This window comes from Globicephala melas, chromosome 17 (genome assembly GCF_963455315.2).
Source record: "Globicephala melas chromosome 17, mGloMel1.2, whole genome shotgun sequence".
Lineage (NCBI taxonomy): Eukaryota > Metazoa > Chordata > Mammalia > Artiodactyla > Delphinidae > Globicephala > Globicephala melas.
This window is the reverse complement of record NC_083330.1, coordinates 37,981,507-37,994,421: the sequence shown is the minus strand read 5'-3', so window position 1 is coordinate 37,994,421 and position 12,915 is coordinate 37,981,507. Positions and strand designations below refer to the sequence as shown.

At 42.5% G+C, this 12,915-nt stretch overlaps 1 protein-coding gene across 7 annotated transcripts; it reads right to left on the bottom strand.

The window, feature by feature from the left end:
• Nucleotides 1–2,766: 2,766 nt before the first annotated feature.
• PDP1 (pyruvate dehydrogenase phosphatase catalytic subunit 1) lies at nt 2,767–11,276 on the bottom strand. 7 transcript variants are annotated; one of them, XM_030862885.2, is made up of 3 exons: nt 11,027–11,164; nt 10,210–10,244; nt 2,767–6,633 (listed from the first exon to the last, which is right to left on the bottom strand). In XM_030862885.2, exons 2-3 carry the CDS (start codon nt 10,238–10,240, stop codon nt 4,976–4,978), a joined length of 1,689 nt encoding a protein of 562 aa, XP_030718745.1. In that variant the 5' UTR covers nt 10,241–10,244; nt 11,027–11,164; the 3' UTR covers nt 2,767–4,975. The 7 variants fall into 7 exon arrangements, with proteins under 7 accessions (XP_030718745.1, XP_060143375.1, XP_060143374.1 ...); XM_060287392.1 differs by lacking the exon at nt 11,027–11,164 and adding an exon at nt 10,889–10,907; XM_060287391.1 differs by lacking the exon at nt 11,027–11,164 and adding an exon at nt 10,490–10,773.
• Between the last annotated feature and the right edge of the window lie 1,639 nt (nt 11,277–12,915).

Below are 12,915 nucleotides of genomic sequence, written 5' to 3'. Positions count from 1 at the left end.
CTCAGCTTTTATGCTTGAAGGCTCGCCTCTTAGTCAACACTGCCAGCCTATCAAATTGGTCTTGTCCTTCAAGGAGACAGATTGATTCAATCACCGCAGGTGAGATAAAATCTTTGGTTCTTTGACTCTTCTTGGCTGCTGCTGGTGGCTCAGTGCTCCAGGTCTGAGGTTTCTGAAAGGCTGAATAGGATCACTAACCTCCTTGCACTGTAGTAAAATCTGATTGTTTGGGTTGGTTGAGCATGTGATGCAGGCAGGAAGTACGTCAGTGAACTGGGTATGGCTTAGAAGAGAGGAGAGGTGTGACTCTAGGGCAGGGTCTTACGCTCCCTTGGGGTAGGAAGGTGACATGAATTACTGAGCTCTTTTGGAGCTGGGTGCCAGGTGCTTCCAAACAACAGCTAAAGTTCTTCGCAGGCCCTCAGAGGGCACGCCTCCCACCGTGTGTACAAAAGGAGCTGGGGAAGAGGGCAAGGGTTAGATGGGGACCAGTTAGCAAAGTTTTACTGGGGGAAATGAACTGACTTTTGGGGTCCGATTGACTCGCTTGACTATTGAGTCTTTGAGGTCTCTCTCAATGAACACAAGAAGCATTCTCCCGTCGAGGGCTAAAGGTGTGATGGGCCAATTTGTATAGTGATACTTTTTTTTCTTTTGAATATTCTTTGCAACAGGAAACTAGTTCAATTTTTAGAAATCATTGACTTTTAACTATAAAAATGAAACTAAATTTCAGGAATAAATTATTTCTCTGCATCTAGATTGATGTTAACTTCTGACGAATGAAGAATTTCTTAAAGTTCACTTAGGTTTTTTTTTTTACTTGATGATATGTCTCTAATGTACAATAAAGTGGATGCAGAACATTTTTTATTCAACATTGTGTTGGCTCAGAGAGAGAAACAAAATCCACGGGCCCTGACCTTAAAGAACTGAAAATCTTGATGGACAAACAAGGTAAAGTTAAAAATTAGAACAATTTTAAACCAGATATGTGCATATTTTACGAACCTAAATATTGGCTACATAACTGAGTCTAAATTGTGTGGTCCTTAAAATATGTGCATTGGATAATCGTTATTAATGGCACATGAAATGCATGAATTTCATCATTCTTAATATATTTACTTTGAAGACTTATAATTTGAAAGCTATTTAGAAGACAATACTGTGTATTGTTAGGATTCAATCCAAGGTATAAATTTTGTCATAAGAACCGGGCTGACTGGATTTAATAAGATTAAGCTTGGCTTTCAAAGTAAACTCTGAATGGAACAAAGGAAGTGACCTTCATACTGTAACAAGTTAACTCAGATACCATTAACGTCTTCATTTACCCAGCTTGCCCAGGCCTCAACTTTTGACGATCTGAAAAATTCTATAGTGAATAGCAATTGTTTTATTTATGATAAAGATCATAATTAAGGTATGTTCACCTACAGACTAAGGATAGCAGTTACCTAGACCCTCTTGCTATACCCAAAGACAGAGCTAACAATAACCCATATTCAGGCATGTGTTTGACTAGTGAGCAGGAAAGCTTGTTCTAGGAAGTATTAATTTAGTTTAATAAAAGCAGAGATATTCAAGTCAGCTACACCATCCCAGTCCTAACTTAACAGTCAGCATTTAAGCCACTTCCTTCCCCAACCCTAATCACAGCAATGGCCGATGGAGTGATAAACCAGGACCATCAAAAACCGAGGTATTATTTGTCTTTTTCTTATAGGATAGTCATTAGCTCAATCACTTAATGAACTAAATCAACTCAACAAGATTATCAGTGGGAGAGGTACAGAGAGGTCATTAGCAAAGGACCACTCCCTAATCCCTCCAAATTTTTCACCATGAAACATTTTCATCACTTGTTTAAAGGGCATTTTTTAAAAAGTCCTAGCATTAAGGTACGGAACATAAAACTCACCTGTAATCAATCACATCTGCAATGTTAAATCTATACTTCAACCAAATAATATCCCTGGGAATTGCTAACCTAAAAGTTAGCTCTAAAAGGGGAGAGGAAGGGGGCTAATAATGCCCATCAACAATGGATAAATTGTGATATATTCATACTATGGAATGCTACTTGGTAATAAGGAAGAGACTATGAATACACTCAACATAAATGAACCTCAAAAAAATGAACCACCGTCAGATACAAAAGAGTACATATTATATGATTTCATTTGTATGAATTTCTAGAACAAGTAACACCGATCTATGGTGACAGAAGTCAGAACAATAGTTTTGTGGGGAAGGATTAACTGGAAGGTGGCATGAGGGAATTTTCTGCTGGAGTAATGGAAAAGTTCTATATCTTTATTGGGTTGTGGTTACCAAATCTCAAACTACACATTTAAAACCTGTGCATTTTACTGAATGTAAACTATACCCTCGTTTTGTTTTTTTTTTAAAGTACTATCTATCTAGAGGATCCTAAAGTTAAGTATAATCTACCCCCACAGAAAGCATCTAATGAATCTTACTATTAATTAAAAACCAACACAGTTCATTCAGAAAGCAGATATGAAGCTTTAATTCACTGTGGGCATTTCTCTGACCATTCTCTATATTATATATGAACTTTTCACCTTTCTTCACACAGATACAAGACAGTTGTTTTCCCCAAGTACTGTGTACCATACCACCATCCCATTTAACTAGCTAAGGACGTATTATAAATACCATGAGCCACTGACTAAATACAGAAGTTGATACATATGTTAGAAAGTATAAATTAAAAAAAGTTTAAGGCTAAATACCATGAAAGTTTACACATATTCTTTAATTCTAGATATCAAATCACAGTGACAACCAATTATAATAAAATCTCAACTTTTTTTAGATGATAATATTCATATTTCTAACATCCAATTATTTTCATTTTCATTATTTTCATTTCCATACTGTTAACTCCACACTGCATTTTCACTTCTATAGAGAGTAGACAGGCTTTTGGACAGCAGACCAAGTTTCTTGTGTAATAATAAGAATTACTATCTTGATCATGACCATGGGAAACCAAATTTATATATACTGTACTATATAGAGACGAGACTTTACTAAGTATAAGATAATGTGGAACTCTTTAGTGGTGGTGTTCAAGAGAAATTCAAATAGTAGCCTGAAAATGAGTTTTAACTGCTACTGCATTCTACATATATTTCATTAAAAGATGAAGTCTCTGTCAAAACATTTATAAATAAGTATATAGTACAATAGCTTTTCCCCCTCCAAAATACTGCCTGGGAGGAAAGTTCCAAGCTGACTCAAGGGAAAAAAAAAAAAGGAAAAAAAATAGACCTCAGAAAACAAACGTATGGTCTTCTGAGCTGCAATCTTCCTGAGTCTATTTTCAATTGGAACAAATTTTGCAGCCAATTCTACCTTGCTTCAGTGTCCACAGTACAGAGGGAGTCCTTGGATATCTAGTTCATATTCTACAGAAATCCGAAAGGACCTAAACACCCCTCAGCTAATTACACAAGGGAAAACTGATCATGTTTTGTATTAAAATCTATGTGAAAATCAAACATAGTCATAGCCATTCTTTTATCAGTGATGCTACAATAAGTGATGAAAATATATGCACAGCTGTACATGGATCACCATTAAACACGGGAACAAAATGCCATTTGATGCATATTAAATAAGCTCCCAAAAAGCCAATTTGAATATATTTATTTTCATTTACTTTGATACAGCATTGGAAGAGACTGCATATAATTATGGTGACTGCTGCAAACAATACTTGATGCTGCTAAGTGTTCCATTAAGCATGAGGCATGCACAATAGTTACCTTTAAAAATTTCTCATGTATATATCTTAACATTCCTATTTATAAGCTGCAATATGTTTAAAGCATTTAGTAATTTTTAAACCAATGATTTTAATTGACCTACATCTAAGTGGGGAAAAACAAAAAACTTCCTCCTCATTTCAGCACCCGAAGGTAATATTAAACCTTACTCCCCAAAATTATATATTTAAATTTATTTTATATGTGTCATCCTTAAAAGTCCAAAAGTGATGAAAATTATTATCACTACTAAATTAGAAGTATGATTTCCCAGCAGCAGTCTACCCAGCACACACAGCATGCCACGCTTCGGGGGATTACATGATAAGAGTGACGTGCTCGTGGCTGCAGATGACAGTAATTGAACATATCAGTCTCTTCTCTTCATTCTGGATCTTTTATTTCAAACTAAATAAAGCTTTTCATTAATATAAACTGAAAAAATTATTTTTCCTTTATTTAACATCAATAAGAGTAGATAAAACTAAATACCTTTATTGTCTTCAAGTGTGTGGCAAGATAGAAAATGTTTCAATCACATTAGGTAATCAGGGGTGGGGAAGGGGGTAGCGTTTGTTTTTCCATTTAAGCAGGATTCCAGTCAAATAAGCACACACACTTACAAATTCAGATTACTTGGTTCTCGGTCCTTTATGGCTTAAAGCACTGGATTTGAAAACTACTTCAGGTTAAAATAAAGTTATATGAATAATGCATAGGCTGTATATCTAGGAGATCATGCAATAAATAAATGTTCTCATGTACAGTGGAATCTTGGTGATGAAAGGGGTCTGCAGGTGTGAATAATGTTTTTTCGTTTTACCAAGAGAATATGCCCAGCAAGTTCCTTGCTTTGGGCCTATTCAAGATCCTGTTTGTAAGGTCATCCTGATTTTCTCAGGTTGAAAAAAGAAGCCAATGTCATAAGACATCTGCAGTAAGGAACTGACGTGCCTCAACTGCAAGTGCTGTGAGGTCCGAGCTAAGCAGAAGGAGACTCAGGATCCTGCCACCTGGCTACAAAGTCAACTTGGACTACTTGGCTGACTAGAGTATCAAATGGGGAAATGCTTAGAATGACCCACTGGAAATGTTTACTATATTAGTATCTTTTAAAACTCTATCTGCTCTTTAAATCTATTTCATGTGAGAACTGCCAGGGTAAGATCCACTCACTATTCCTGGTTTTGATATGCCCCTACGACATGAGAATTGAACTGAACTACAATGATTGTAATGTCATCCCTGTACATCCTAGCAAGCTCTTCAGGAAGACTAAGCATTTTGGAGAGGCGCTCGTGATCAACAGCCCCAAACTCGTTGTTGCCCACAGCATGGCGAATTAGATGGGTTGCTGCATTCTGATCCTCAAATACCGATGACATCTTGGCTCTCCTTTCTGTTAAAAGGCCATGCATCTGTCCCAGAGTCACCTTATAGCCACCAACAGCTATTGGCTGTTGGTGATGCATGCCTGTTAGGTACTCGCCCACAATCCTAACCACATCCTGCCTATGCATTGTCTCCCACAATCCATCAGTTGCCAATACCAGAAATTTATCCTGTGGCCTTAATCGGTGGTAAGTTACTTCTGGCTCAGCAGTGAGATAAGGAGGTGTGTAATAATTAGGAGGGATAAACTTGGTATATTCGTTGTCATTCAGCTGGTCTGGGCCAGATTCTATCACTCTCTTTTGAAGGTCAATGCTCCATTTGAACTTTACGTCTCCAAAAGCCCTAAAAGGCATCAGTAAGCCAAGCAGCCGATCCTGTTTCACCACACTCTTGGCCTCATTCTTTGGGTGCTCCAATTTCAGGCGTTCCACTTCTCTTTCATTCTGAGCATTGTGGTCATTAGATAGAGTGACTGCTGACCAAGAGCCGTCCTCTTCCTGAACACCCAGCATGGCTCTGCTATCACCAGTATTGGCCACATGAAGGTCAACACCATCCACATGGGCCACACAAGCTGTGGCCCCAGAAAATGCCACTCGAAGCACCAGGTAGTTGAGGAAAGAATTGGGATCACCGACTTGAGCCTCCAAGGAGATGTCATTATCAAGCCTCTTGAAAGCATTAACCAAAGCCTCCTTAACATCAATTTCAGTCGACTCCCCAGTGTTAAGGTCTATAAGCTCTTGCCAGTAAGTCCTCAAGCTGTTGAAATATAATTTGGACGCCTCCTTACTGAAGTAATCATTGGGATGCTTGTGCCACTGGAGAATGGGGAGCAGTGCTCGACCGCTCTCCACCGCATTTTCGATCTCTAGCAAAGTCTCATGGGGTAACAGAGAGACAGCAATATAATAAAAGAGTCTTTCACTGACTGCCTGGGAGCAAGCACAGCCTGCATGGCCATCGAAAACCCCCAAAAGCATCCCTCTGGTCTGCAAGCAGGTTGCTGCACTTCTCCGGTCCTCAATGGGTGCATTCGCAGGCAGCTGATTGCTGTCAAATCCAAGGACAGAACTGACATTTTTGCCATCAAATTCTGGCACTTTGAAACTGTATTCATTAGCTTTTAGGATGCTGTTGACTTGTGGAGGTGTAAGGTAAAATTTCTGTGGTGTGGAAGCGTATCTCCTTCCTTGGGTGTACTGCCACCAGCTCTCCTTTGGCCTATAAAAGGTAGCATATGCCGGATGGGGTGTGTATCTCAGGCGACTCTGAGGAATGTAAGGGGGTGAGCAGCAGAGATGTCTGTGGTGGCAGTAACATGCAGTGCCATAGATTCTGCTCAGTTCACAGTGACGGATCAGAGGGAAAAACAGTTGAGTTGGTGCTGGCATGGCATCAGAGAACAGCGGCAGGCTGGAACTTCTGACTGGGATTCCTAGACAGCAAAAGTTACATTCTGATTACTTAATCTATTTTTGCTTTCATAACAAATGTTTAGCAGGTGAATCTACAGGCTCCCTGTGCCTCCTAAGGCACTACATTTTACACACATATCATGTACTATTTCTACAGGATATACTCTGTTAAGCACACCTCCCAATCACTTATGGAGCCAGGACTGAACTGTCGTCGAGCTTTACTTTTCTCTCTTCCTTGTATTTCTTTGTGCAGCACAAACTGTGCAGAATGTACAATAGATCTGGCTGGGGAGAGTGGAGGAGACGAAGGTTATATAACATTATGCAGTGGCAGTCTACCTGGCCAATCACCCTTCTCCCTATCCTTAAAAAAGGCCGTGGATCTCCCAAATTGCACAGGGACTTCTCCCATTTATGAAGATCCTGTTTCTAGACCAGTGGTCGATTGTTAGCATTTGATACACATGGCTACTACTATAAAAGTGTTGGGATGCAGCCCCAACCTGTGTGTATTCATGAATTATTTGTAAGTTATATACGTATGCTACTACATTAATATCATGTTCATTATAACCTGTACAAGAAAAATTTTACATAATGAATAAAAATAGAAGCTCCAAAATGCCCTCCCTGCATCCTAGTAGATGGTCTTGCAAACAATGTTTCTCCAGACCACTGTGCCAATTTGGCAGGTTTAGGGACATAGGTCTGCCACCAATTCACCACATAATCCTGGAAAAGCTGGATCACCGCTTTGAGCCTTGCTTTCCTAAGCTGTACGTGAACACATCAGAGCAGATGCTATCTGAGCACGCTTCCTGGACTCTGTGCCTTTATAAAAAGTGTGCATTGAAGTGAGGCTTTGATATTAAATGCAGCGTTCATTTATTTGTTGTTTAATTTTAGTGTATTCTTTGTGATAAAAAAAAACTAAGTATTCTAGCAGCTCTAAAACTCTGTTAATAACATAAATGGTCGCAGTTCTGGAATTTAATTTACTTGCTACCGTTTTCCTCTGCTTATCAGCCATGAAAGAAAGCTACAGAAATATGATTTTCGTCTACAATGGATCCCAAGTAGAATTCACCCCTAGAAAAATATTTTCTCTTACATTTTATAAAAAGGTTATCTATTTGCACTTGGAAATTAATAAACAGTGAAATAGTAGTCTAATGGTCTAAGGTTTGGCTAAAAAAGGTAGAGCATTATAATCATGAATAAACCAAAATCATGTAACTTACTATGTGACACTGAAAACATTTTGCTGGGCATTTATCTAGAAAATTTAATAAACATGTATCATTAATTCAGGTAATTTTTACAAGAAGAGAATCCCTCTTGTAACATATATTTCCCCTGAATTCTTGAGGTATTGCATCAAAGTATTCATCTGGCCTATAAATAAACAGGCTTTATATTTTAAATAAGAAAACAAATGCAGTAAACAAAAGGGAATAAGGAATATAAAACCATCTGAGTCTGAATATCAACTATTCCTTCCTAAGGTTGAACACAGTAAGAAAACATTTTACAAATATCATAGAGAGTGTTAGAATATATTACATTATTTTCACGCACCCTCTTTTGAAACACAGTTAGAAAAAAGATAAGTGGAATGCGGTGAAGGGGGCAGAGAAAACACTGAATTTGCTTCTGTAATAAGTGCTGTATAAGCCAGTCATATAGAACTCCTTTTGCATGTGATAGAAAGTACCGTTATTTTAACTACACTATTTAAGAAGGGATTTGTTTACAAAATTGAGGACAAGATTAGGCAACAGAAGGAAATGATTAGAATTTTGGAAATAAAATCAATAACTAAATAAGTATTCTGAAAGGCAGTCATGAAAAACAGAAATTCCAGAAGAACAGGGATCTATCAAGACTAACCACTTAACTAACGGCACTTCAAACTGAATACCTGAAAGTCATCCAAAGGTTAAGTGTACATGACTGAGCCAGGAGATGTGCTCAAACGTGGGGCCACATGACACTGGCTTCTAGTTATGAATCATATCTCTTGCTAGGTTTGTATGCAGAAAGCACATTAACTTATTTCATGCTTTGTATAAAGATTTTTTCTGTTATTAAAAATGTAAACAGACACCAATCTTAATGAAAATAAATTTTCTCTGTAACTTTATATACGTTTGCATTTATGCTTACTTTAAAACTTAAGAATCTTAGAGGGAAAACGTGTATTTCTGTATGGAATGTAGATTGAATCAAAGTACTGTGTGTGTGTGTGTGTTTGGAGGGGGGTTTTCACAGATAGATGCATACCAGGATTTGGCTATATGGTGTCTGATCAAGGAATAACAAGTCCAGGAAACCCACACTTTCCTTAAATTCCTTTGCTTTGACAATCCTCCTGCTTTTGAAATTGACTGCAAAATGAACTATTGTGGCAAAAAGAACCGATTCATGCAGCAGATGCTTTGAGTAATACGTAAATTCAAACAGCAAGCACTCTAACATACATTTTTCCTTCAGGCATAAATTCTCAACATTAAAAACAAAAAAGCAGAGAGTGAATTTTATTAACTCTATCTTTCAGTTACTCAGGGGCTTAGCATATGGACTGACTCCCAACATGCCTCCAAAAGTCAAATTCTTAGGGAAGTTACCTTCTCTGTGATTAATGAACATTCTATCACCACCAGTACAAGTAACATACTCTCTCCATCAGACCAGTTACTACTAGAAGTCGAAGTACTTTCAAATGCTTTCATAAACCATTAAGTGAGCATTCAAAAAACTCTGAGTATCCTTCTGAATATCCTGTGATTCAACAACAAAACCCCATGAAATCAAAACTTCTGTCGACAAACTTGCTAAATTAATGAAGTAGACGGCTCTTGATGAGGCAGGAAGAACCGCAGCAAGGTACAGTTGTGGTAAACTGAAGCACTGTCAAATTTTCCAGTTATTTCTGGCCACAATTTCACTTAAAAGGTCCTATCCCATGATCCAGACTTAGCCACCTTATATGCAGCATCTTAGTCTTAGGCAGATTTTGCCAATTTTGCCCACGACTAATAAGGAAAGATGAGCTGTAACCAGCAACAGGAAAGAGATCCATCCATTCTTACTGATGTGCTCAACAGAGTTTGTGCCAAGAAATGATTCAACTTCATCAATAAACTCGCAGAAGAAATTAGAGAATGCAATTACTGTACCGACTCCAGAGCTCTTTAGGTTTGCAAAAATTTTGGTGTAAACGAAAAAAAAAATGCTATACTAATCATTAAATGTGTCAGAACCCCAGTTTACGTAATTTGATTGCATTAAACACCCTGCATAAAGACTCTCTGCGATTTTTCAGCATTTTTGGTTAATGTCTAGACATTTCACAGCTCCTGTTATCTCTACATGAATGAAGAAACCGGTTGCCTTCGGAAGACACGAAGCCCTAAGCCAGCACTTGTTTGATTAGTTTCCTTTGTCCCTACCTGAAAATTGCACTCACTAAGGTATCAAAGCTATCTATCTCACCTCTTAATTCCACGCCGACCCACCTAAAACCATCCACACACAAAATCAGTCAACATCCTTCCTGGGTACCCAACGCAGGTAGTTAAGTGAATACCTACCAATTCGTCTGGGCCCGGGACACACACACATTCTCCTGTCATCACAACACGGAGCCGACAACATCCACAACCCGCGCGGACAGCAGCAGCGACAGCAGCACCGGCCCATTGAAAGCAAGGCAGAGATGCTCATTAGAGGAGGAGGCGGCGGCAGGGGAGGCGGGAGCGGAGGAGGGGCGAGGTCTCGCCCCAGCCCGGTGAATGGGGCTAGGAGGGGGGAAGAGGATGGAGGAGGAAAAAAGGGGTGGGGAGAAGAAGGAAACCAAACAAACCAACCCACCCCGCGGGAGAGGCAGAGCTACAGTGGAGGCGGCGGGGGCCCCAACGCCCGCAGAAGCGCGCCCCGGGACCGGCCCGTCCATCCAGCCCGGGAGCGGAGCCCACGGGCGCGCGGCATCCTCCGCCCGCCCACGCCGCACCGGCTTCAGTCCTGAAAACTGAGGGTCGGCCCGCGGCGGCTGACTGTGGGATCACCCTGGACTCGAGGTGTGTAAGGGGAAACCCTCAGGCAGAGACGCCGCGCCACCTGCGTCGCACCTCCCGGGAGCCCACCCTCCCGCGGGTCCCCACGGCGCCCCCGGCGCTGACAGCGGGCGCGGCGGGCCCGCCCACCACCCCGAGCCTGCGGCTGCCCCCAGCGCCGCCACGCCCGCTGCGGTCCCGACGCCCTCACGCGCACCTGGCGCTCCGGGGTTAGTCCCTCCGCACGCCCGCGGCCGCCGCTCCCCAAGCGCGCCGGCCGCCCCCTCACAACTTTGGGCTGGTGGAGGAGGATTCCGGAAGGGCCGGCTCGGGGCCCGGAGTAGGGAATACGAACCGGGCACGGCAGGGGAGGAGCCGCTTCTTCTCAACAAGGAGGCGGCCGCGGCGGCGGCACCTCCGGGCGGTCCTTCCACGCAGCCCGGCGCAACTCCCCGTAGCTCGGCCCCTTGCCCCAGCCCGGCCCACTCAGCGACCCTGCCCCGCAGGGCAGCCACCCTACCCCGCCCACACTTTCGGGCCGGAGCTCTTCCCGCCTTCCGATTGGCTGCGCAGTGGCGAGTGGGCGGAGAGGAGGAGAGCTGGCAGCTGCCCGGCTCGTGGGAGCGGAAGAGCGGCGCGCTCCCCGCCGGCTTTGTGACGTCATGGGGGTCAGACAATCCCTTCCATTCCACGCGAGGTGCCCATTGGTTCCGCGGGCCCGCCTCACGTGACCGCGCCCGCGCCTGGTTGCCTGGTGGAGGGTGGGGCTGCGCGCCGTTACTGGGTTGGCGGCGGAACGGGTTGGAGGAAGCGTCTGGCCCGAACCAGCATCCCAAAGCGAGCTGGGCCCCGGGACCGGCTTCTGCCTGCCGGGCAGGCTTCCGCGAATCTCTGGCCTCTGGCGGGGGGCTGGCCGAGCCTATCCCGCGCCTTGCGAATGGGCCGGGGCTTCGTAGGTTTAGGCTGTTGGGGCGGCTCCCTGCCCAACGGGAAACTGCATTCGCTGCAGTCGCCCCTGCCTGGAATAACAAGGCGTAATAACCCGGGAGTATCTGTGGCCTCATTCATTTGATACTTTGCAGATTTTAGGAGTGTTGCCGTGGATGTTTTCTGTCATTTTCTGGGCACCTCTCAGGGCCCAGGGAGAGAAAGGCGGTCTAAACAGCAGCAAGAGGAAGTTGTGATGAAGGAATTCTTTCCCCTGTAGAGTAGGTGTGTGCTCACGTTTTCTGAAGGGCTTTGAAATCAGTATTGACTTACTTGCCCTGAATGGTTACAAGGAAAAGGGTAGAATGCAGTCTGCATTTGTGACGAAGTGGGAAGAGCCCTGGACTCTTGTGTCAGGACTTTCATCCAAGACATTTCCTCTCCATAAGACTCAGTTTCCCCTTCTGTGAGACGAGTTGTATTGGGGTGGTATTGGCAGCTTGGGGTTAAAGGGAAGACATGTCAAGGGCTATTTCACTTCCTTCTGTCCACACGTAATCCCCTCTTTATGGGAAATGAGTCACTGATAGTGACTTCTAAAAGCTTCCTCGGAGATGGTATCAGGTAGATCATTGCACTTAACCCGCCTACTGTTAAACAGTTTACTTTGATTTATTAAGCATGTCTGCTTACTAGAAAATAAAGTTCATAAAGTGATGTGAGCTGGATATAAAAACTGTCATGTTAACAGTATTGTGGAGTTTTGTTTTTATTAATTTGCATTATCTGATTTTTATGTAATAAAGGAAAATTTTTATAGACACAAAACAGTGCCAGGAACTGGTTCTTTATAACTCCTACGTCTTTCCAACTGCCTTCTCTATTCTCTAAATAAATTAGAGGGCCTTTGTGCCCAGCACCAGGCTGCCCATGGAACTCTTGTGGCTATCTTTATGTGGCCTTCATCCCATTTTACATGGGTCTTGCCTCACTTCACCCCTCCTTTCTACTTCTCAAATGAGCATCCCATAAGTTTGTAAATATATATATATATATATATTTTTTTTTTTTTGCGGTACGCGTACCTCTCACTGCTGTGGCCTCTCCCGTTGCGGAGCACAGGCTCCGGACGCGCAGGCTCAGCGGCCGTGGGATCCTCCCGGACCGGGGCATGAACCCGCGTCCTCTGCATCGGCAGGCGGACTCTCAACCACTGCGCCACCAGAGAAGCCCAAGTTTGTAAATATTTTTCATTGTCCTTTATTCTATTGAGTATCTGATTTATGTATCTGGTTTTCTGTGGTCTCATAGAGGCAG

What these genes read in the sequence shown, in the direction of transcription:
- PDP1 (XM_060287389.1), bottom strand. Translation starts at nt 10,342, where the DNA reads ATGAGCATCTCTGCCTTGCTTTCAATGGGCCGGTGCTGCTGTCGCTGC. An exon ending in TCCCGGGCCCAGACGAATTG is followed by an intron (nt 6,634 to 10,209) that starts GTAGGTATTCAC and finishes TTTGCTGTCTAG; the next exon opens with GAATCCCAGTCAGAAGTTCC.